At 41.1% G+C, this 24,419-nt stretch overlaps 1 protein-coding gene across 1 annotated transcript; it reads left to right on the plus strand.

Annotated features, from left to right (window-relative positions):
* Nucleotides 1–2,190: 2,190 nt before the first annotated feature.
* NEU3 (neuraminidase 3) lies at nucleotides 2,191–15,912 on the plus strand. Its single transcript, XM_079104455.1, is given in 5 exon segments — nucleotides 2,191–2,488; nucleotides 6,622–6,833; nucleotides 13,277–13,636; nucleotides 13,638–13,853; nucleotides 13,856–15,912. Coding segments are annotated over 5 exon segments (1,314 nt in total). The 5' UTR covers nucleotides 2,191–2,424; the 3' UTR covers nucleotides 14,318–15,912.
* The last annotated feature ends 8,507 nt before the right edge of the window (nucleotides 15,913–24,419 follow it).

Consider the following 24,419-nt stretch of genomic DNA (forward strand, 5'->3'; position numbering starts at 1 on the left):
CCTCCCTCCTTCTGAGCCACACTGTCCCTCCATTTTTCTTGGGGAGCTGTCTTGTAGGAATATTATTTTTCATAGTCCTTCAACTACAATGCCATTATCACTCCTAAAACTATTAGCAATTCCTGAATATATCCTAATGTCAGGTCAGTGGTAAAACTGCCTCAACTTTTTCAATGTCTTTTTTTGAGTTGATTTATTTAAATTAGGATCCAAACAAGGTTCAGTTTTTCTTTTAGTTGGTTTCTATTTTAGTCAACTTTTCATTGCTGAGAACAAAAGAATTGACAAGAGCAACAGCAAGGAGAAAAAGTTTATTTTGACTCACACTTTCAGAGGTTCAATCCATGGTTGGCTGATTCCATAGCTCTGGGCTCAAAGTGAGACAGAACATCGTATTGGAAACACATGGTGGAGGAAAGCAGCTCAGGACATGGCAACCAGGAAGCAGAGAGTGAGCTCTGTTCACCAGGGACAAAACATAAAACCCTAAAGTCACACCCCCAGTGACCTAACTCCTTTAGCCACATCCTACCTGCCTACAGTTAACTGCTCAGTTAATCCACATCAGTGGATTAATGCACTGATTATGTTAAGGCTCTCACAACTCAATCATTTTACCTCTGAAAATTCTTGCGTCATATTACACATGAACTTTTGGGGGATACCTCATATCTAAATTACAACAATTTTAAAATTTTAATTTGTAACTGTCCCTCACCTTTCCCCTTGTCATTTGTTGAGGAACTATGTCACTTTTCTTGTAGAATTTCCCACTTGATGAATTTCATTAATTGCATCCAGATGGCATCATTTAACTTGGTTTTTACTCAATTCATTGATATTTTGGCAAGAAGATTTCAGAGGGGGTTATGTAGTTTTTACTGCATCAAATCAAGAGGTCTGTAATAGCTTCTTGCCTCTCACTTGTGATGTTATAATTATCTAATGGGTTCTGATGTTTTTGACCTAATCCATTATAAAATTTTTTACCAAACTTTTCATCTAATGGTTTTAATATCCATTGATAATTGTCTAGATTCATTATTTCATTAGAGGCTGCAAAGTGAGGGAATTCTATTATTCTTTTGGCACTCATTAGTTATTTGTTTTATAAAGAATTTTTCCCATCAATCGAAATATGGTTTGTATAAGAAAGGGCTTGGAATAAAAGCTTGATTCTTTCCTTAGCAAGCTTTGAGGTGACCAGAGATTTTATTCTCCATGTCAATATGAATTCATGAATTCTAACATTTAATATTATGCATTTATCCTTTTAGATGCTCATTTTTTTTTTTTCAGTATTTAGCCAAGGTTGACTCTTGTGACATGACCTCAGTGGCAGTTTATGGCTTCTTTGCTTTCTGGTAGGAGAAGAGGTAGGCTTTTTTAGTACATTTCTTTCCACAGATCTGCAATCAGCCATTTTTCCATGGAATTTTGGTTCCTTTTAGGAAGGAATCATATTTTGGAGCTCGTTGGTACTGGCTGGGTTAGTCTCTTGATTCCAGTGCCCCCACTCCACCCCACCCCTTCCCTTTTTAAAGAAAAATACATCGGTTGGGTCCTGTATTCTTTTGGGAAACCCCACCCTTTTGTGAGTTCTTTATAGCACCACAAGAAAGTCCAGGCGCATCTTGTATTTTCTCTATATCATGAATTCAAACTTACAGAAGTTTAAAATTTTTACATCCTCTAAGTTGGCAGTCTATCTCTTTTTTAGCATTTGCCTTTGTGTTTTACTTGGCTCCAACTAAACCTGACCTTGGATGGGTCTTTTTCATTTTAGGGAAGGGTGTTCTTCTTTTCCATGACTGAAACAAGAGAATGAACTTAGTATTCCATGTCAAATATAAGTATGCAAAGGTATTTATACAGACACGTATATATTATATAATCGTATGTTTTTACTCGTATTTTTTGCTAGGAGTTTGCCCAACGCTTTGGGCGCTGGTCCTTGTTGCAGGTCCCTTTGAAGCCCGGAACCTTTGCTCGACTGTCAGGCTGTCCAGGGAAGTTTTAGGCAGTGAGACCTCCCAAACGTCCAACCAATAGATACCAGCGTGGGAATGCGGGATTGAAAGGAGGAGGGACAACCGAGACTGGGCGGGGCTGGGGGGCGGGGCTGAGGCTGCGGCCGGCCCGCGTGGGAAGGAGGGGGGGCGCCCCGGATGGTGCTAACGGCCAGTCTCAACCATCAGCTGGCTGGCTGCGGACTACCCCTACTTGTTACCCGGAGCGTCTTTCCGTCCCGGGTCTGTGTGTGTCTCTGGTGCCCTCTTTCCGGCCAGCACCTCGCTCTTCGCTTCTCGGGGTTCGTCTTCAGGCTCTCAGTTTCTCCTCCTCTTTCACCGTCTCCCCAGCCCTGAGTGCCAGCCAGTCTCCCGGGCTTCGGTGTCCGAGACCTGAGGGCCTGCCTCGCGCCCCATGGAAGAGCCCCTCGCGCCCAGCTCAGCCTCGAGAGCCACTGAGGAGCCGGGGTCCTGCGCAGGTGAGCGAGGTTGGGAGACAGGAGAGCCACCCCACCCCCCAAGAAAATGGGGTCCTGTCACTGTAGGGTCAGGAGCAACAGCACATCTGCGCTTAGGAAATCCAGCCTTTGGGCAGTATTGGGTCAGAGCCATGCGTTTGGTTAGGACTTGACAACCAGAGAGCTGTTCTTGCCTCTTCTGTTTTTGTTTTCTTCCCACTGAAGCTTACCTTCAACCTTAGATTAGCATTGTGGAGATGAAGGAGAACTGAGACAAGGAAAACCCTCTTTCTACAGAGGTATCTGTGGGCGGCACAGTCGTGAGCTGGATTTTAGGAAATCTAGGGCTTGGTCCAGGTTTTGCTACTGAGTGTCCTCATGTAAGTCCCCCGCCCCGCAAAGCCAAGTCAGACTGCATTGTCGGTTCTACACTGCACTTTTCACAGTAAGAGAGCAGGGAGCACTTCACTGGAAGAGGATTCTATGGAGGAGCAATTAATTTGAGTTCTTTGCTAGAACGAACAATTCCAAAACATTCCTGTATCAGATTCTTCTCCATCCGTTCCATGCACATTGTGTGAACTACTTTAGGTGGCCATGCCACAGTCACCATGTTACCACTGTTAACATGATCAGTAGAATAATAATTAATAAAAATGATTGATAATGACTAATTGTTTTAGTGATAGAGCCACAAGTGAAATTGTAAAGACATTTAAATTTATAATAAAGACTTCTATGTGTATAGTACTTTAAAGTTTGAAAGTCACTTTTGAGTGGTTCTTCATATTAGTTATCTTAGGTATTATTCACATTTTACAAACAAGGAATTTAAGACCTAGAGAGGTTTGGTAACCGGCACTAGTTCACAGTATGAAGTGGAAGTGGGACATGAATCCAGCCACATGATAAGTGCTTTTCCTCTGGTAATCGCCCCACTTCCTCTCCCTTTCCTTTTCCTAGTCCTTCTATCCCACTCCATGCCCATCCAGTGCTCCATTCTTAGCGCCTTGAGAATTCAGTTTTAGATGTTAACTGATAATCATATGTTGGCTGAATGATTGATAATTTGATATAACTCATTATTAAAGTGTTAACTTCTAAGAGTTTAAAGTATGATCTCTCCCAGAGGTGAAGAAGGATTTAAATGCTCTTAAGAAGGGGAGTTGAAATTGTTGTTATTACAGTCATGCATCACGTAATGATGATGATGACAATACCTATGAAGGAATGCATCATTAGGCAATTTTGTTGTGTGAACATCATGACTATGTATACACAAACCTAGATGGAATAGGTCCTAGGGTATATGGTGCTTATATGTGAATGACATATATGGAATATGGAGATTGATACACACACACACACGCATATATGTGTGAAAGTATAGCAGTGAAATATATATATATATATATATATATATATATATATATATATAAAACAGCCTATTCCTAGGGCCCTGATGAACAAAACATGAGATTAAGTCAAGCATAAAAAGGTGTAATCAGAAGACTCAGTAAACAAATTTGTGAGGCTGCTGCTAGCTAGCATGTATTCTGAAGCAAAGTGAAGCACAGAAATTAAATAACATGCTGAAGGGCACATAGTCCTGTTGGTTCAAATAGTTTTTTAACTATTACACCAGCCTGGCTCAGGGACAGATGTTACTTAGAGGAAAGCTTGACCCTCCCTGGCAGGAGGGCCTGAACTGGGGGAGAGAAGTGTATAAAGAAGACAGTTTATTCTGGCTCATTTTTTGATTAAGCTGTCAGGAGCCCAAGATTGAAGTGAAGGAGGCTTTTCTTCCGACTCAATAAGGCCATCTCCTCTACTCCCCTCATGATAGTGACCCATAGTTCTTAAGTTAGAATCAAATGACTAAATGAATCATTCATATACTTTTGGAAATTTGTCTTGATTGACTAGGAGGCTGTAGCTTAAAGCAGTACAACTTTGCCTTACAGTTCATTGCCCAGAAAGCTGCCTGAGAGATTGGTTTAAGATGATCATACCACTCCTCTGCCAAAAGCTCTAGAGTGGCTCCCTGTCTGTGGGATGAACACCTTAATAGGTGTCAGAGCCTCCCAGGATCAGGAGTTTGCTGACCTCTTCAGCCCTGTTTTGCTCACAGCATTTGCATTCTACCTCTATAGTTGTACTGCACTACTGAAAGTCCCTGTTGCTGTTTTCTGTTGCCTGTAGGCTTTTCATGTCCACTGCCTTTGCCCTTCTACTTTTCACCCTCAGTTGGCTAACCTGTTCTTCACTCTAAGATTCAATTCACTTATTTGTTCAGTCGATAAATATTAGTTGAGTTCCTGTGATGTACCAGGCCTGGTTCTGGATATGAAAGTATAGCAGTGAATAAAATAGACATATCCTTGCCCTTTTTGGAGCTTCTCTTCTATAGTATGTATTGAGCAAGTGTAATATATGAGCTATCAGAGGGTGAGAAGTGGAGAAAAGAACAAGAAAAAGGGACAGAGAGGGCAAGGAAGTTGTCGGGGAAAGCCTCACTGGTTGGATAATGTTTCAGCAGAGCTGAAGGGGATAAAGGAATGAGCTCTGTGGCTATCAGAAAAAGAGTTCCAGTCAGAGCATGTAACTATTTGAGGCTGGAGTTCACTTGGCCCACACTGTTGGGTGTACACCCTCTTATAGTGTGCTGACACAAAGATAACAAAGAAGATTGCCATTTACCTCTTATTTACAGTCGAAAATCAATATGGAGATTCCTCAAAAGATTAGGAATAGAACCACTGTATGACCCAGCTTTACCACTCCTTGGTACTTATCCCAAATAACTTAAGTCAGCATATTACAGAGATACATGCATGCCAATGTTTATAGCAGCACAATTCACAACTGGAATCAGCCTAGGTATCTGTCAGCAGATGAATGGATAAAGAAAATGTGGTTTATGTACAAAATGGAGTTCTATTCAGCCATAAAGAGAACAAAATTGTGTCATTTGCAGGAAAATGGATGGACCTGGAGAGCATCTTGTTAAGTGAAATAAGCCAGACTCAAAGTCAAGGAATATAGTGTTACTGGGAGCCAAACCAAGGAAACTGCCTGGATCCCTGTTGGCCACCTGCCTGCATAGGAAATAGGCAAAGGATGTACAAAGGAAAAAGCAGAATTTTATGCAGTTTGATTAAAGTGGGAAAAAGCAGCTAGAATGTTGCTCTCTGGATCCTACAGCTAACATGTGGTGAATCCACTATAGAAGTGGAGACAATTTATAGAAACAAAAGCTAAGTGATATATATATGTAGATTTTAGCTAGTCTATGCTTAGCCAGAGATTTTGTCAATTTTCGTTTTCTTGGCATCTGTCCTGAGTATGAGGAAGTTTTTTTTTTTTTTTCTCTGCATGAAGAAATTTAGGAGCTCTCTGTTTCAGTATGTTTTCTCTCATATGTGGCAGCTAGAGAGAAAAAAGGAAAAAAGGGATCTCTTGAAAATAGAAGGTATATCTAAAAAGAACAAATAAAAAAGAAAAAGAAAAAGAAAGAAAACAGAAGGGAAACCAGTAAGGTTGAGGAATGGAATTGGGAAGAAAGGAGGTTAGAGAAAGGGGAGATATGGGGGAATGAAACTGGTCAAATTATGTGTCTGTATGAATATGTCACAGTACATCCCACTGTTATATATTATTATGTGCCAATAAAAAAGGAGAAGGAAAAAAAGGGGAAGAGAAGATTGCCTTTTATCCTAGGCTCCAGTATAGGGAGAAAATTTCGCTATAGAATTATTAATCACAGACATTCACTCAAATGGATTTGGGTTTATATTTATATTACCCAATACCCCTAGAAATCCTGAGCCAAGAAATTGATATTTAAAACCATCCCAGGCTGTTAAGACCTGTGGATTCTGGGCAGAAGCAAATGCAGAGCCTCTCTGGGAAGAGACACTTTTGACATAGGCTACATAGGATTCCTACAGAGTATGGAAAACAGATGTCAGATGATCATGCATATTGCCTGCTTTGTATTGTTGAGACTGTGGTATTCCCTTTGTATGAAAAATAAACATTTCAGTACATCTGTGTCTTCCCTGTGCCCATCAGCAATGGAATAAAAGAAAACTTGTATACAGGCCAGAATCTGGGTATGGACACACACATTGAGCTGCCTCCTGTCCTTACAGAGATCATGGAAGAAGTGACATCATCCTCCTTCAACAGCCCTCTGTTCCAGCAAGAAGACAAGGAAGGGATTACCTACCGGATTCCGGCCCTGCTCTATGTGCCCCCCACCCACATGTTCCTGGCCTTTGCAGAGAGGCGTTCAACAAGCAGGGATGAGGATGCTCTCTACCTGGTGCTGAGGCGAGGGTTGAGGACTGGGCACTCAGTACAGGTGACTCTTCCCAGATCTGGGCCTGGGCCTTATTTTTTTTCCTCTCCACAGAGCTCAGTGTACTTTGGAATCAGTACCTTTTCCCATCAGTGCTGGAAAAGCCCTGTGTGGGAAGCTGAGGAGGGAAAAACAGTAAAAATAGTGACTTTCACTGAGTGCTTCTTGTGTGCTAGGAACACACTGGATCTTCACAGCCATTCTGTGTCCTAAGTACTGTTGTCAGTCACGTTTTACCAATGAGGAAACAGCGTCAGAGAGGTTGCCATTTGCTCAAGTTCAAGCAGCTATCATATCATAGGAGACTTCAAAGTGAGTCTCAACTCCAGAGGCCTCCATGGCTCATTCAGATTCAGCTAACATGTGGTGAGCTTTTCATTTCTATTCCCAGTAATCTCTATAAATCACCCAAGGAGGTAAACACTATTAGTCCAGTTTTGCTGGTGAGGGATCCTGGTGCTCCCTAAGGTGAGTGACTTACTTGAGACCACAGTTAGTAACAACATAGCCATATTATTACTGTTACTAAATGCTTTATGTGAGGTTTGTATTATTATCCCCATTTAATAGGAGAAAACGGCCTGAGAATTAAACTTTGGGCATGTAATAAGTGGTATAACTGGAACTGGAGCCCTTGCCCTTAAGTAGCACATTTTTACCAAATGTTCAGGGAGGAAAGAATAGTTGCTGCTCTTGGGCCTGGAAGCTCCAAAGTTATTTCAGACACCATATTTCCTATTGTTGCTTTCCTTACACCCAGAGTGGCTGAAGTGAGGATCAGAGGAGACAGTGACTTTGAGAGTCTTGTTAAAAAAAAAATGGATAACTGTGTCTCTGTCTATAATAGGTACTTTAATCTCCCTAACCTGCCCTATTTTTCTACCTATAGGTATCTGAAATCTTACCATTAAACCTTCAGATTCATAGCAGATGCCTTCTTCCGTTACAGTGCAAGTTTTATTCTGTTTGAAGTGGGCCTTGCCAACAAACTTTATCCTTGATTTTGATGTCATTGGCTTACATTTCCTATCCCTATTCTTAAATCTTTTCTCTCTGAGTCGTCTTCATGGCTCCCCAGGATCAGGCTCCTGTTTGAATAACTGGCCTCCAAAGAGGCCTGGCTCTGTAGCCCAGCAGAATGTGGAGATCTAGCTATTTAATTTTCTTTAGGGTAGTCATGACCTGTGGTCATGTTGCTCTGCTTTCTTATCATAGCCAGAGAACTGTTAAGCATTTTTTATAATCAAACCCTACCTGTCACATAACCTCACTTCCCAGTAATCGCATACATCCACAAATTTGTCCATTTTAGCTCATTTTCTCTTCTTTTTAATTTTTTTTTTAGTTGTAGATTGACACAATATCTTTATTTATTTTTATGTGGTGCTGAGGCTCGAACCCAGTGCCTTGCATGTGCTAGGCGGGCACTCTACCACTGAGCTATACCCCCAGCCCTCATCCTCTCTTATTTACTTCCATCTTCTGATTTACTTAATAATAATCCTGAAGTTAGAATTATCATCAGCTCAATGCCTTTTCTAATCTGGAAATATGTTTTCTATTGGTAGCTATAATAGCTTAATGGGTAAGAACTTTGGTTTGGAGTCAGTCGAGACCTACATGTATTGGCTCTGTGACCTTAAACACTTGACTCTTAAATATTTCATCATCTGCAGGATGTAATTGATAATAGAAATTATAAATAAGAACTCAACATTAGTTATTTCCCAGAAAGGGTCTGCCTGCATAACCAAATGAAGATCCTAATCCTGTGGCAACTTAAATTTTCTTTTTAATGAGGTAATCTCTGACTTTCTATAATTATTAATTGATCTTGTTCTACCTACTTGGACTGTCATCATCTATACATAATATAAAGTCCCTCTGGCAGAGAGCTTACTCTTTGAAGTACCTGGAAACTTCATGCCATCTGTGTCTTCTTTTTTCTGGACTAAGCAGCTTGCTTTCTTTTAGTGGCTCTTCGGGCCATGGTCCTGAGTTGGTTTCTGGTCTCTTGAAAACTTTGATTATTGCTCTTGGGATCTGCTCTGGGATGTCAATGTCCTTTTTTAAAACATAGTATTCAGAATTAAATTTAGACTTCAAGTACATACTGGCTAGTTAGCAATGAGGTAGTATAGATCTCACCTTGAATCCTTTAATGCAGCCTAAGATAAAATAGCATTTATTGTTTTGGAAGCTGCATGACACAGTTGACTAATATTGAGTAGATAGTCAGCTGAAACCTCTAAGTCTTTTTTTCATTTTTTAATTATGGTAAGATACATCTAATATAAAACTTCTTAAACATTTTAGTGTTAATTATTAAAATTGTGCAGCTAATTTCTAGAACTTTTTTTTATCTTTCAAAACTGAAACTCTATGTCCATTAAATAACTCCCCAGTTCTCCCTCTCCCCAGCCACTGGCAACCACTACTGTACTTTCTGTTTCTATAAATTTGGCTATTCCAAATACCCCCACATAAGTGAAATCATACAGTGTTTATTTTTTTGTGATATCTTATTTCACTTAGTTTAATAATATTCTCAACTCTGAGAATGTTGTTAAATTGTTAAATTGTCAGAATTTTCTTGATATTTAAGGCTGAATAATATACCATTGTATGTATAAGTCACATTTTGATTATCCATTCATTTATTGAAGGACAATTGGGTTGCTTCTACCTATTTGCTGTTGTGAATAACATTGCATTGAATGAGGGTGTGCAGATAGCTCTTTGAGGCCCTGTTTTTAATGCTTTTGGATATGTATCTAGAAGTGGAATTGCTAGATCATATGGTAATTCTATATTTAATTTTTTGAGGAAGTGACTACTATTTTTCATACTGGCCACACATTTTATACTCCCAAGTGTTCTGGTTTTTCTACACCCTTGCCAAAACTTTTTTTTTTTTTTTTAATAATAGCCATACTTATGGGTGTGAGATGAGATCTCATTTGGTTTTTGTTGTTGTTTGTTTTGTGTCAGGAGCTTGTGATTGCTAGGCAAGTGCTTTACCACTGTGCCACAACCTGCAATGTGTTTTTGATTTATTTCCCTAATGGTTTGTGATGATGAACATCTTCTTCTCCTACATTTTTTATTGGTGCACTATAGTTGTACATAATGAGGCATACAATATAACTATAATTTGGCCAATATCATTCCCCATTATTTCCCCTTTCCTGTCCCTCCTCCCTCCCCCTGTCCCATTCTTCCATTCAACTCTCCCTTCAATTTTTATGAGATTCCCCCCACTTTTTTTTTCCTTTTTTCCAGTGTGCATCTTTTTATATGATTTTTAGCCATTATATTTACACTTTAATCAGGTTTCACATTGTAATCATTGAGCTCACAACCTGTTTTATCTGTCAAGCCTTAGCTTGTTATGCCTCCATTGTTCCAGCTGGTTTAGATCATTTTAGATTCTAAAGTTTTAATGCGTCATTTACAGTTTCTTCCACTTTCATGTCAACTGTGCATAGACATATCTGGCCCAAATAATTTTCTTTCTCAGCCAACAAGGATGACTGAGTTTCTCTGATTCCCTGCTACTCAGTGATTAAGTTGACTTCATCCCTTATCTTTGAGTTGGTTAGAGTGTGTAAGGCATTCTGATACAGAAGGGACTTCCCAAGAAATCCTGAGTTTTCTGTCTAGCCTAATTCAATGGGAGACCAAAGGGTCCCTCTGTGGGATGGGAGTAGCATTAGATAACTCTTATAGTCCAGTATGACTCTGAGATTCTGTGATCTGAAGTTTGCTTCATCTGTTTTGCCCATTCATGCAGAAATTAAATTTTTAAAAATTTATTTTTTTGTCTCGAATGTTAATGCATTCATATAGCTGAAATATTAGAACAGTAGGAAAAACAACACCCCCATTCCCATTTCCCTACCTCCCATAGGTAGTCATTATTTTATGTGTTCTTCTGGTACTTCTTCATAAAGAAACAAAGAAAAACAGGTATATATTCTTTTCCTTTTCAATTTTTTTTAGTTGTCGATAGACTTATTTTTATTTATTTATATGCAGCACTGAGAATTGAATCCCGTACCTCACACATGCTAGACAACTGCTTTACCACTGAGCCACACCCCAGCCCAAGTATATATTCTGAATATCGCTTTTTAAAACTTTTAAAAAATATGCAGTGATAGAATATGCAGAAAACATAAATGTCAAATAACCCCATAAATGTCAGTGAATTATGACAAAGCCACCACTTGTGGACTCACTACACCTAAAACTTACTACTAATATTCTAGGAAGTAGAATATTTCTAGCATTAGAGAAACTTCTCTTATGGCCCCTCTCTTCCTCTCAAAGGTAATTGCTATGCTGACTTATAGCTCTAGAGGTTAGTTTTGCTTATTTTTAATCTTTGTGTTTTTTATGCCATCTTATTTTGTTGATATTTATCTAAATTGTTGTGCACAGCTATAATTCATTCCTTTTCATTGTTTTCCATTGTTTGAATATACCACAATCAAGGGACACATTCTACTGTTGTATGTTCGAGGTGTATAGATAATGCTGCAATGAACATTCTTGTACTTTTTTTTGTATTATGGGCATGGATTACTGGGTATCACTCTAGGAGTAGAATTACTGGGTCATAGGATATGTGCATGTTCTACTTCAGAAGATAATTCATGCCAGTTTTTTAGAGTGGTGATTGTGAGGACCCATCTACTTCAGTTCTATTCTTCCTGCTAGTATTTTGCTCTCCAAGGTTCAATTTCAAATAATGCAGGGTTTACCAATGCCTCCTATTTTTGTTCTCCTAGCCCCGTATGACTGTCAAATGAATTGTTCAGCTTCTCAGCCTTTCAGTTATGTCTTTGAGAATTAATTAATTTCCCTGAGGGGAAATGAACTTGAAGTATCCAGCCAATATCTCTCAATGAAATGTCTGGGGCCTGTAATTTGTCATTGCCTTATTTGTTCTAGTGCTTTCAAACAGGTGTTTTTTTTGTTGTTTTGTTTTAATATTTTATCTATTCTAGTTCTGAGCAGAAGGATTGATTCAATTACTTATTTGCCATGACTGGAAGTTCTCCATAGTTCTTAAACAAAAATTAACATGCTGTGTATACTCTATTTTGATTTGTTCCTTTAACAATATTTTATAGAAATATTTCCATATTGATATATATGGAAAAAAGATCTTTTTATTTATTTTTAAAACCCATGCATTGTGTGTTCACTTAAACCGGTTCTCTATTGGTAAATAGTGAGATGTTTGCAGTATTTTACTGTCACAAGCAATGCTATAGTGAATAATTTTTTATTTTATAAGAAAAGAGGTTTATTTAGCTCACTAGTGGCATAATCTTATACATACTTAATTGAATAGATTAGGATAAATTTCTAGAATTGGGCATGCTAGGAAAGGATAAATGTAATTTTGATCTGTCATACTTAAGAGTTAAACCTTTTGTATTCTAGTCCATAAATGAGGGTACCTGTTTTTTTTTATATTTTACCAACAATATTATCAAACTTTATGATTTTTCCTGTTTTGTGTATATTAAAATGTTGTGTCAGTTTAATTTTAATTTGCATTTCTTTTTTGTGTGAGGTTGAACATGTTTTCATTTTTTCCCTCTTTCTGTCAGTTGTCTGATCTTGCCCTTTGCCCATTTCTTTTAAGGTTCTTGAAATTTTCCCTACCAATTTTTAGTATTATTTTTAAAATATATTAAGGAGCCTTCCAGGTAACTAGGCTTACAGGTGCATGTCACTATACATGGCCTTGTTTTTCTTTCTTTTCTCTTTTTTTTCCTTCCTTGTCTTTTCCTCCTCTTTTTCTCCTCTCCTTTTTCTTCTTCCTTCTCCCCTTCTCTTTACAATTCTTCCTTTTTTTGCCTATTTTGTAAAAATTTTATTTAGTAACATCATGTGCCAGGTACTAGACTTAACAAAATTAGTGCAGTTTGGTTTCTACCCTCAGGATATCTCACAATCTAGGCAGGGAGACAGTTGCAAAAAATTTACAATGTTATACAATTGCTATAACTTATTTGGGAAGGCTTTATTTACAAAGGAGGTGACTTTTGAGTTGGGTATTAGAGGATGATTTGGAAGTCCAGAGAAAGTATGGAAGAGCATCTCAGACAGAGGGGCCCACATGTATGATATCTTGCCATGTCTTTTTCCAACTTTATAGGTCATCTTACAATATTTGAGAATGTGGGGAATGCTTGGGCCTTTAGAATTTTATAGATTTTAGGACTGAGGATGTGGCTTAGTGGTAGAGCATTTACCTGGCATGTATGAGGCTGTGAATCAATGCATGGTACTATGAAAGAAAAATAATAATTTTGTAGATTTCAATATCGTTTATTTCCTGTTTATGAAAAGTATCAATGCTTTTAGTGAGCCTCATATCTTACATTAGCATCTCACTCCCACTGTCTCTCTCCTTTCCTCTTCACTAGTGGGGATCTCTGAAGCCACTGATGGAAGCCACATTACCTGGGCATCGGACCATGAACCCCTGTCCTGTGTGGGAGCAAAAGAGTGACTGTGTGTACCTGTTCTTCATCTGTGTGCGGAACCATGTCACCGAACGTCAACAGATTGTGTCAGGCAGGAATGCTGCCCGCCTCTGCTTTGTCTGCAGTCGGGATGCTGGATGCTCATGGAGTGAGGTGAGGGACTTGACTGAAGATGTCATCGGCTCAGAATTGAAGCACTGGGCCACATTTGCTGTGGGCCCAGGGCATGGCATCCAGCTGCAGTCGGGGAGGCTGGTCATTCCCGCATATGCCTACTATTTCCCTTGCCGGTTCCTTTGGCTTCCCACTACCATGTACAACAAGACCTCATTCCCTGATGATCTACAGTGATGACTTAGGGGTGACATGGCACCATGGTAAGCTCATTAGACCTCTGGTGACAGTGGAGTGCCAAGTGGCAGAGGTGACCAGGAAGGCTGCTTACCCTGTGCTCTACTGCAGTGCCCGGACACCAAACAGGTGGCCGGGCAGAGGCCTCTCCAGCACTGATCAATGGTGAATGTTTTCAAGAGACAGACCCTGAGCCCACAGCTCTGTGAGCCCCCACATGGCTGCCAAGGTAGTGTAGTGAGTTTCCGGCCCCTGGAGAACACACGTAGATGCCAGGACGCTGGTGGCAAAGATGCTCCCCACCATTCGGCAGAAGCCCTTCTGCTGGACAATTCACTGAAGCTGGAGGAAGGAGCTGGAACACCACCTGAAACTTGGCTCTTATACTCACACCCAACTAATAAGAAACGGAGAGTTGACCTGGGCATCTACCTCAACCAGAGCCCCTTGGAGAATGCCTGCTGGTCTCACCCCTGGATCTTACACTGTGGGCCCTGTGGCTACTCTGATCTGGCTGCTGTGGAGGAGGAGGGCTTGTTTGGGTGTTTGTTTGAGTGTGGGACCAAGTGGGAGTGTGAACAAATTGCCTTCCGTCTGTTTTCAGACCGAGAGATCCTGAACTGCATATAGGGGATCTGCACCAGTCCTGGTAGGAATCTGAGCCAATTCAAGACTAAATTGACTGACTTTTCCATAAAAGGGAATGGCAGCCACAGCCAGGATAATAGAGGTTACAGAGTATCAAAAACCTTAATATTCTGTTCCCTGCCTCTTTTCCATTTCTTCTCCAAAGAGCAAAATGAAAAATTTTCCATAGCTTCTGCAGTTGAAAGCTCACTGAATTGGCCTGCTTTAAGATGTTGGACATGTTACCTGAACTTTCTGGGCCTCAGGTGTCCATCTGTAAAATGAGAGAATTGATTCTGTGATATCTTGTCTTCCCATTACTAGGAGAAGCAGAGAACCTATATGCTCCATGATCAGGACTGGCTCCATAAGAACTCTGCTCAGAATGGACATCAGAAGACTTTCTTTTCAAATGACTCTCCCCTCATCTGCCTATACGGTTTCACACAGGTGTCAAGGCAAGAAGGAGGACCTGGATTTTTTTCCATGTTTAATAATTACAATACCCTTACCTTTCTAATCATGCTCTGAGCTCTGCAGGCTCTCTGTCCTAGAGGAATTGAGCAAGACAGCAGAATCATGATGTTGCCTACTTTTTCCAGCTTCACTGCTCTGCTCAACCGTCCCTTTCTTATCCAGAAAACATCATTTTCTCAGGAGAAATATGAGAAATCAGCAGCCTTTGATGATGGTGCTTCCTGCTTCTGATATCATTACCTTGATGAAAATGAGCTCTACGTTCATTTTCCCATCAGGATGATTCCTGATGGGAAAAGGACACGGATTAGGACATTAGAAGGGACAAGCCAGGCATGATGGTGTACATCTATATTCCCAGCTACTCAGGAGGCTGAAACAGGAGGATCACTTGAGGTCAGAGAATTCAAGGCCAATCTGAGCAATTTAGAGAGATCCTGTTTCTAAAAACAAAACAAAAAATTGGACGAAATTACCGATGGTCCCTTCTTCAAGGAGCTCATGGTTTATGGAGCTAGAAAAGGAATTAGATTTGAGGAAAATGAAATGCTGATAGTGGATAGTTGGTAGATGTTGGGCTGTAAATTGGGATAATGGTAACTTCTGATGTCATTGTTTTAATTGCGTCTTCAGTATACCTGGAGTCCTCTTTCCAAGGGCTCATCCAGGGTGCTGGATTTTCCCCAAGTCCGTTTTACTCAAAATGTTGTTGTGGCCCAGCCTGTCCTTTACCAGTGGGGAAGGTCCTCACCATTAGGAAGGTCTCAGGGCTGTAAACCTCTGAATCAGGCCAATTTGTTTGGACCTACTGGAATTTGTTTGCTACTTGTGAAGTAGGGATGCCTCTCCCTCTAAGACTTTTGGGACTGAACTTACTTAGCCAGTTATGGGCCTCTCAGATGATACTAGAGTGGTTGCTTCTATCTTAGATTGTTTCCCCAATAGTCTGTTATTGGGACAGAAATTTAATCATGAGAGATTTATTTTTTGTCTCTATTTTTATCCCTATTTAAGGAGGATAATGCCTTAAACTGATATCAGCTTAATGTTTTTGATGTTGGGTAATGACCAGGAAGAGTAAGCCTAGTTATGGGATACAGCTTAGGAGGCTAGAGTTGTAGTTATGCTACTTGAGCATATTGCTTAAGACTGTAACTTAATATGCTACTTGAGCATATTGCTTAAGACTGTAACTTTTGGGGGCCGGGGAGATAGCTCAGTCGGTAGAGTGCTTGCCTTGTAAGCACAAGGCCCTGGGTTCAATCCCCAGCACCGCCTCGCCCCCCCGCAAAAAAGACTGTAACTTTGGGTGGATTAAAAAAAAATTCCCTTAGCCTTTCATACATTTGTGAGAGTAATTTTCTTCGTACAGTTATGATAATTCATCCATTTGTGTATACATTTATCTAAATATTTCTTGAATGGCTATGTAGAATGCAAGGTATTTCTGTTGCCATTTCTTGGTTCGAAATCATTTGTGGCTCCCATTGCTTACTAAAGTTTAAATAGCCTGACATTCAGGACCTTCCAGTTTAGGGGTAAAATAATACATAAATACTTCCCTCCACTTCCTTATATGAAGCCCACTGTCAGGGAAGACCTTTGTCAAGCTGGCCAAGTGAAGTGTGGCAGGGATCTAGGGGTGGGCAGGGTTGGTGGTACAGGGAGGAACTGAGGAAGAGGGAAACATTTCTACCCCCTCCAAAGAGGTAGAAGCACTTGTTCAGCAAAGCTTTCCTGAGTGCTACCCCCCAACTAGATAGGGACTGGGAGGATGGCTAATTCTAAACAGGGATAAAGGATGAAGAGAGTGGAAATATCCAGACTTCTTTAGGACTATCCAAGGAAGTCAAGGAAGGGACTGTGACCATGTGCCAGTGTGGGCCAAAGCTATTTAATACCAGTACTCATAAGATATCTGTCTCTAAATTGCCCCTCACCCTGGACTCCTCCCTTACCTCATGTTTGTTTCTCCTTAATGGCTAGCACTGAAACTTTTAACTGGAAAAGGGCTTATGTTCTTGTTTAAGGAATAATAAGAAAAGAGGGTGGAGACACAGGGAATCCAGAATGAGGCCTAGTGAGAGGAATAGAGTGGGTGATGGCAGCTGTGAAGAAAAGATTAGCAGATAGGAGTCCATCACCTTTAGGAAGGGAGAGAATGTGACCCATATGAAATCTGGGCTGGAGAGCCTGTGTAGGTGGTAGCTGCTGTGAAGAAGAAATGACAACAGGCTGGGACTGTTCCTTGAAACCTATGGGAAGGGAGAGAGACATGCACAGGCCTGCAGCTTGGCCTGAGAGGAAGTCCAACTCAGCCCTGTACCAAGCTAGCTCAACTTGGCCATGTTCCAAGTGAACAATAAAGATATAAAGGCACTCCAATCATCCAAGGCCTCAGGACCTTGGGACATACCCTAACTAAGCCCATTTCAGCCACACTTTGGAAGGTAAATGGAAAAGATAGGGCAGGTGGTGACAGCTGTGAAGAAAGAGGAAAGCAGAAGTGGGCCCCTTGGGAACAAATGATCCTTTGCCCTAAGAAGCCCACCACCCTGTACCTTGGACTCTTAGAATGGATGCATCCTGCACACATGGATGTGCACCCAGACCAACTGTCCACCCATTTAAACTGTTGATCTACTCATGTTCCTTAACTCCTTAGGTCTTAATATTTATCTCAGGTCCTTGTTTTGTGCTTTATTTGTTCCTGTTTTTCCTGGTGACCAGTTTTCCCTCAGGTGGCCAAAGGATGTCATGTGACTGTAGCCAGAGATAAGCAACTTTTCATTTTCTCTATTGGGTAATCCAAAGGACCCACATGGGTCAACCTGAAGCTGTAAGATTGATATCTCTACCTCACCCAGATCTGGCTGCTCACTGTTCCCCAGTAGACTGTAAGTTTTCTCTACTGCATTATTGAAAGAGATGTCATGTCGTCCATCTTTGTGCTGTCAGAGGCTATACTCTGAGTTTCTTTTGGTTCTTCCACAGGCTGCTCTATATGTACCTCTCTAGGCCTCTGCTAGGCCAGGGACTTCTTGAGATCCAAGTCTGACTACTCTCTGTCCTTTTTACCTTGAATCCCAATGACCTATCTATAAATACATACTTTTTCTACCATATTTGGAACTCCCTAAAGGTAAGGGCTGTTTGATTGCCATCCTTGTCCTCTGAACAGTATAGGGTCTGGAAAAGAGTAGACAGCAGAAAAGACGGGCTAAGTGAATGAATGAGTCAAAGAGACTGGGCCTTTTGGAGCTAACTAAGGAGGCCAGGGGAGTCCTGCTACAGTGAGATGTTATATCCCTCTGGGCTGCACAGCATTCAAAACCTGATGAATGTGACCCTATGAGTGTTCTCTGCCCTGGCCTGCTTCCAGGTTAGTCAAAGTACTTCCTGGGAATGAGTTTTTCTTTGGCTTGGGCTTGGTCCTGCCTGATGTCCCCAAAATTATAGCCCAAGCCTAAAACCAAGCTGTGATTCAGGGTTCTCACTTCACAGGTATTTCCCCTCTGTCCTTGATTGAACTTTCTGTAATTCCCACTCCTCAGGACTCCAAGGAAGATGCTGAGGCTCAGCATGTTCTCAGTGGTCTTGGCTGTATGGTACCAAGTACTAGAAATACTCCCTGTACCATAAGAACTACTATTACTCTTAGAACCAAGAGGAGTAAAAATCTTAATTTTGTTGACCCCTGTTTTTTTGGTTAGGAAACTGAGATGATGATCATCCTAATATCCAGTTTATTCCCAATTTATAAAGTGAATTTGAGGCGGTTCTTTTCACAGGAACTTTTATTCTCAGAAAACCTTAATAGTAACAATCCATCATGCCTTTACACATTGCCATTTGAACATAGTTAACTGTGAAGGGAAGCAGGGCAGGGGCTATCATGACTGGCTCAATAGCAGGCTATTTACATAGAGAATCCAGGGACATAGGGTCACACTGACCCCAGCTCCAGTGCTCATCACTGCATGTCTTATTTTTTTCAAAACACCTTCAAGTTATTGCCAAACTTCAGCTGAAAAGACCACAAATATTTACCTGAAGGTAATGGGTGATAGTTTTAACTTCTAATTTTAACCTGACTTTCTGTTAGTTCCATTGGGATGCTTATAATGCACTACTGGATTTGATCATGTATTTTAGCACAACTTCTTATGTTCTGTCAGATCAGTCATTCATTTTTTAAAAGCCTTCAAATGGAGAATCTTTTGTCATAACATTGTGAGTCCCATAATGATAATAAAGTTTGGAGAACTGCTAATTTATCTCATAAAGTAGTTTACAATAATTATTTATAAAATTATTTAAAAATCTGGTGCTCTGTTTTTATTTTTACATGTGTTATTAGATTGCTTAATGTCTGAAGGGCCCTTGGGCTTGAGAGGAATACTCAAGTCTGCTATGTAAACTTTAGTGGTGAATATTATTAAACTCATATCAAAACATTAAAACCTTTAAAATATTTAGATAATAACAAATTTGATTAAACTGCCTTAAACAAATACCAATTATAAATTAAGTAGAGCTGATCCTTTTGAAAAGCTCAAAATCTATAAAAGTAGGTAAAACATAACTAATCCAATTACAAAACATACCCTTATACCAAAATGGAGTACGAGGAGTTGATGCCATGGATTTACTTTTACATTTTGGGAGTTCTAATTTTTAAACCTCCCCAGGCTTTTAGTAACTTTATTAGGCTCTCTATACCCCCACCTTCCTAGGGATTAGTAATAACAATACCAAAGGAAAAGAATACCTGCCATTTTATACAAACTGTCCAATAGGCACACTGAACTGATAAGTTGGCGGTCTAGAGCCACAGATAAACATCCTCGACCAGTGGGAAAATGCCTGCATGCATTAGAGACAAAGAACAGAGTCAGGAAGCATCCTGATGCCATCCACTGGAGCTCTTCACTGTTGGGGGAACCAATGATCCCCTAACCCTTATTTCTTAAGCTACTGTGATTTGAATATATATAACTTGCAACCCAAAGGATTTAAATATTCATCCTCACTGAAAGTTTGATTAATTGGTACCACGACTTGTTTAGTCACTCCCTGGAGATGAATACAAGCCATAAGTAATTAGCTGTCAATATAGTCTACTAAAGTTTGATTGACAGTATTATGTAAAGGGTACATTACCAAGAGAGACATTGGAATAGACTGGAGACAACCTTACGTGGAGGAACAGGGTGCCCAGGGTCCTAGTTCTAGAGCTAGCTACTAACCTGCTGGATGGCTTTGTGCAAGTTATTGGCCCTCTCTGGAAAGCAGTTTATTCAGCTATAGTATGAGCACATCCATGTCCTCCTGTCTCACCAGAGGATGTGTTACCTGCTAGACCAGTAAATTCTGAAAAGGGCTTAGCAAACAGCTATGTGTTATATAAATCAGAAGACAAATTATCTTACCTTTGGTCTCCATGACCCTCAGCACTGGCAGCATGCAATGTTTGAGTGCTGAGAATGAGTTACAGAGGAGGGAGGGTGGCAGGGCCCACTTAGGAGGGCATTTTAAGGCAGACAGCCATCCCTTGAGCAAATTGCAGGCCTGATGGTTTTGACCAATCTTCTGAGTTTTCCCTGTATCTTTTGCTTCCTTACTATGAGGAATGACCTAGTCTTGGTATGGAAGAGGCCCCAAGTAATCAAAGGGACTTGGTCTGCATCATCTGTTCTGTGCGCCTACTACAAATCCAGCATGTTATAGGAAAGAAAGGTGCCAGGAGAATAACATTTGTAAAGTGCTGGTCCCTGGAATAATGGTCCCTGGAATAATGGGTCTCAAACCAGAGGTCATCTGCTTCTGTGTTATCCAAGAGATGCATTTCTTTCTCTTCTTGGAAGCCCAGACCTACTGGATTCACATTCCAGTGCCCACAACCTTCAGAGCAGCTGTCTTTCCAAGACGCAGAGTCATTCTAAACATAGATTTTGTTGTCATCAACTAGGAATAGAACCAGAAATGAGAGCATGGATTCCCTGAAGGGGTAAACATAGAACTTGATATCAGGTGAAGCAAATTTAGTGCCAATGGGAAGCCCAGGGGCCTGCAGGCCCTGGGCAGCTCTCTGAGCCACAATTTGGAGATAGATTTTTGTGTTCGGCTTTAGCCAGCAATGCTGCCTCAGTCTTTCTCCACTGTGGGCCAGTCTCTTGAGCTGTACCCAGTAGCTAGGTCTGAACTCCCAAGCAATGTGTATAGGCCTCCACACATTCTCTCTTAACAACCAAAGAAGCAAGGCATCATTGTCCCCAAGCTACAAATGAGGAAGCTGGGCATTGAAAGGTTAAGAGGACAAGCATCTTTATAGTTTCTTCATCTGTAAAAACCAGGATAATAAAAGTGCCTCATAGGGTTGTTGTGAGGATGAAGTGACATAATATTAAAACTTAGATAAAAGTTAAAATAAGTGTCTGACACATAGTAGGTGTCCAGAGAATGGAAGCTGCTAGGACTATTGTTTTTTTCCTGTAGTAATTATATTAGCCCATCACATGTGCATAGTAGGTACTAGAACTTAAATGTTTGTGTCCCCACTGCCCCAAATTCAAATGTTGAAATTTAACATGTGATATTAAAAAATAGGGCCTTTGGGAGGTAATTAAGGCATGAGGGCTTGCCCTCATGGATGGGATTTGGGCCCTTATAAAAGGCCTAAAGCAGCTTGTTAGCACCTTTGTTCTTCAGCCATGTAAGGATGCAGCCACAAGGTGCCAGCTGTGAGGCAGAACGCAAGCCTTTGCCAAACCATTAGACACCAAATCTGCTGGCCTTGCTCTTGAACTTTCCAACCTTCAGAACTGTGAGAAATAAATTTCTGCCATTTATAAATTATCCAGCCTAAGGCATTTTTGTTATATCATCCTGGGCTAAGGCTGTGCAATTAGCAGTGCTTCTCAAACTTAAGCATGCTTATAAATCACCTGGGTGGATTAAAAAAAAAAAGCTCCCAGTCCCTCATCCTCAAGTTTCCTTCCCCAAGAATCTAATTCAGTAGGTCTGGGATAGGGCCTGAGAATTTTGCATTTCTAATGACTTATTGAGGAATGCTGATGCTGCATATCCATGGACCACTTTTGAATAGAATTCTACTGCAGTGCTTACCTCTCCATGTTTTTGCTCACCTTCTTCCTACTCCCCATGAGGTAGGAGGAACAGCTTCTGTTACTTGAATGTCCCTGTGAAACCAAGCTCCATTTCCCAAAAGGTGTTTAACTTCCAGTCAGCTGTATCCTTACTGGGTCACAAAGTCAGCTTTCCCATGACTTGGCAATTGCCTGGAATTCCTACTAATATTCCTACCTAATCTCATGGAGATTAAAAGTGATACTATAGCTTGACACAGACGTGGGCCTGTTGGGCACAGGTGCTTTTCCATGTGTAGAACAGGTTTAGGACCCAGGTACTCCTGGGTTAAGGACTCAAAGAGACCTTGAAATACTTGGGCTGCTGAGGACTCAGATCCGTGAAAAGGGATTTTTTTTTTTTTTTTGCCTGCAAAAAGGGAGAATAAGGGTCAGGGCATGGAAGCCATCTAGATGGTTGCCAAGCTAGAGATTGCTGAATTCCATGGTTTGTGGGACAAGTCTGAGACTCAGGAGTCAGAGGATGGAGCTGCGTGATTCCTATCAGTCAGACCATAACCTGACACCATGTCTGTCTGGACTGTCATCTTCTGCCCTCGGTGGTCACATTGTGTGTGGCCACAAGGCAGAGATCTTCCTGACTGTCTCCTGATACTTATCTTCATAGCTCTCTCCCCTCAAGGACTCTAGACTCAGGTTTCTTTGGGGTCAAGGCATTGGGAAATTGTCAAGAGACAACTGTGCCCTTCCTGCTACTCTGTGTTCCTGGCTTAAAAGTTCAGGCTTCTGTTTTGAAATTGAAGAATGGTTTTAGGCCATGGAGTTTGACCTGTTGGCTGGTGTGAGCTTTAAGGAGAAGGGTACCAAGTTCATTTGTTCATCTTATTCCCCTAATGTAGGGACCCAATAAATATTTTTTGAATGATCATTCCAAATAGAGATCCTCCAAAATTGGGAACTTAAGGTAGGTCTTAGGCAGGATGGGATATTCCTGCCCTTTTTGACCTCACTTGTTTGATTTGAGACTTCATGGCATGGAAGTGACCCAGAGGATGATCCCCAGCAGCCCAAGTTAAAGTTAAAGCCCAAATTAAAGCCTGGGTTCAGGTAGGTGCCACAAGAGGACCCCAGGCTGGAACTGAGGAAGACCTACTTTGCATTTCAGTAATCCTTGCACATACTATTCTCTATTGTTACTTGAAAACCTTCCTGAAAGCCTGGTGTGAACACTCCAGCCCTGCATCTGCTGTGTAGTTGCACTGAGGAATGGTTGATGTGCAGCACATCCGGAGCCCTGAAAATGGAGAGTGAGGTTTCCAAAGGCCAGTGTGGTAATGGCAGAAGTTATAAGTAAGAGAAGACCTAAAGGGGAAGATGGTATAGGAAACATGTGGAGGCCAGAGCTTGATGTGAGGAGGAGAGGGACTTGAGGTTAGGAATCCTTGTTTGCTTTCTAGGCCAGTGGGTGTCCCAGAGCTCCAGGAGTTCCAGTGGGAGGGCACAGGTCCAGAGTCAGGAGTTGGGGCAAATCCTCACAGATTTCCTGGGCTCAGGGGGCCTGATAAGGATCCAGAGTCACAGGTAAATGCACCCCTACTCTGGAGCTAGGAACAGATGGGTTATAGATTTAGAAGCTCTGGTCAGCCACTGTGCTAGGGCAAGGCTGCTGCTTTTGGTGGTGTTCAAAAGTGCCTGGCCAAGGGGCAAGAAGGGCCTGAAATCCAGCCAAGAGTGGAACTCCAAAGCCGTGCACTTGTAAGGCTGCTGCTGCCCAGAGGGTCACCTTTTTCTATTTAGCACTGAGTGGGCCATGGGAACCCTGGTCTTGAGTAACTGAGTTAGGACTAATTATTTTTTTTTATTTTTTTTAATTTTTAATTTTAATTAAAAATCATAAATTTACATAGGGCAATGTTGTTTGATTCATTTTGTTATTTTTTCCCCTTCCGCCCTCCCCTCCCACCCCTCTTTTCCCTCTATACATTCCTTTCTTCCTCATTCTTACCACCCTCCTTATCCCTAACCCTAAACCTAACCCTAACCCTAACACTAACCCCTCCTACCCCCCACCCCCGTATGTCCTCATCCGCTTATCAGCGAGATCATTCGTCCTTTAGTTTTTTGAGATTGGCTTATTTCACTTAGCATGATACCCTCCAATTTCATCCATTTGCCTGTGAATGCCATAATTTTGTCATTCCTCATGGCGGAGTAATATTCCATTGTATATATATGCCACAGTTTCTTTATCCATTCATCAACTGAAGGGCATCTGGGTTGGTTCCACAATCTGGCTATAGTGAATTGAGCAGCTATGAACATTGATGTGGCTGTATCTCTGTAGTATGCTGATTTTAAGTCCTTTGGGTATAGGCCAAGGAGTGGGATAGCTGGGTCAAATGGTGGTTCCATTCCAAGCTTTCTGAGGAATCTCCATACTGCTTTCCAGAGTGGCTGCACTAGTTTGCAACTCCACCAGCAATGTATGAGTGTACCTTTTTCCCCACATCCTCGCCAAC

This window comes from Sciurus vulgaris (genome assembly GCF_902686455.1).
Source record: "Sciurus vulgaris genome assembly, chromosome: 11".
NCBI classification, from domain to species: Eukaryota; Metazoa; Chordata; class Mammalia; order Rodentia; family Sciuridae; genus Sciurus; species Sciurus vulgaris.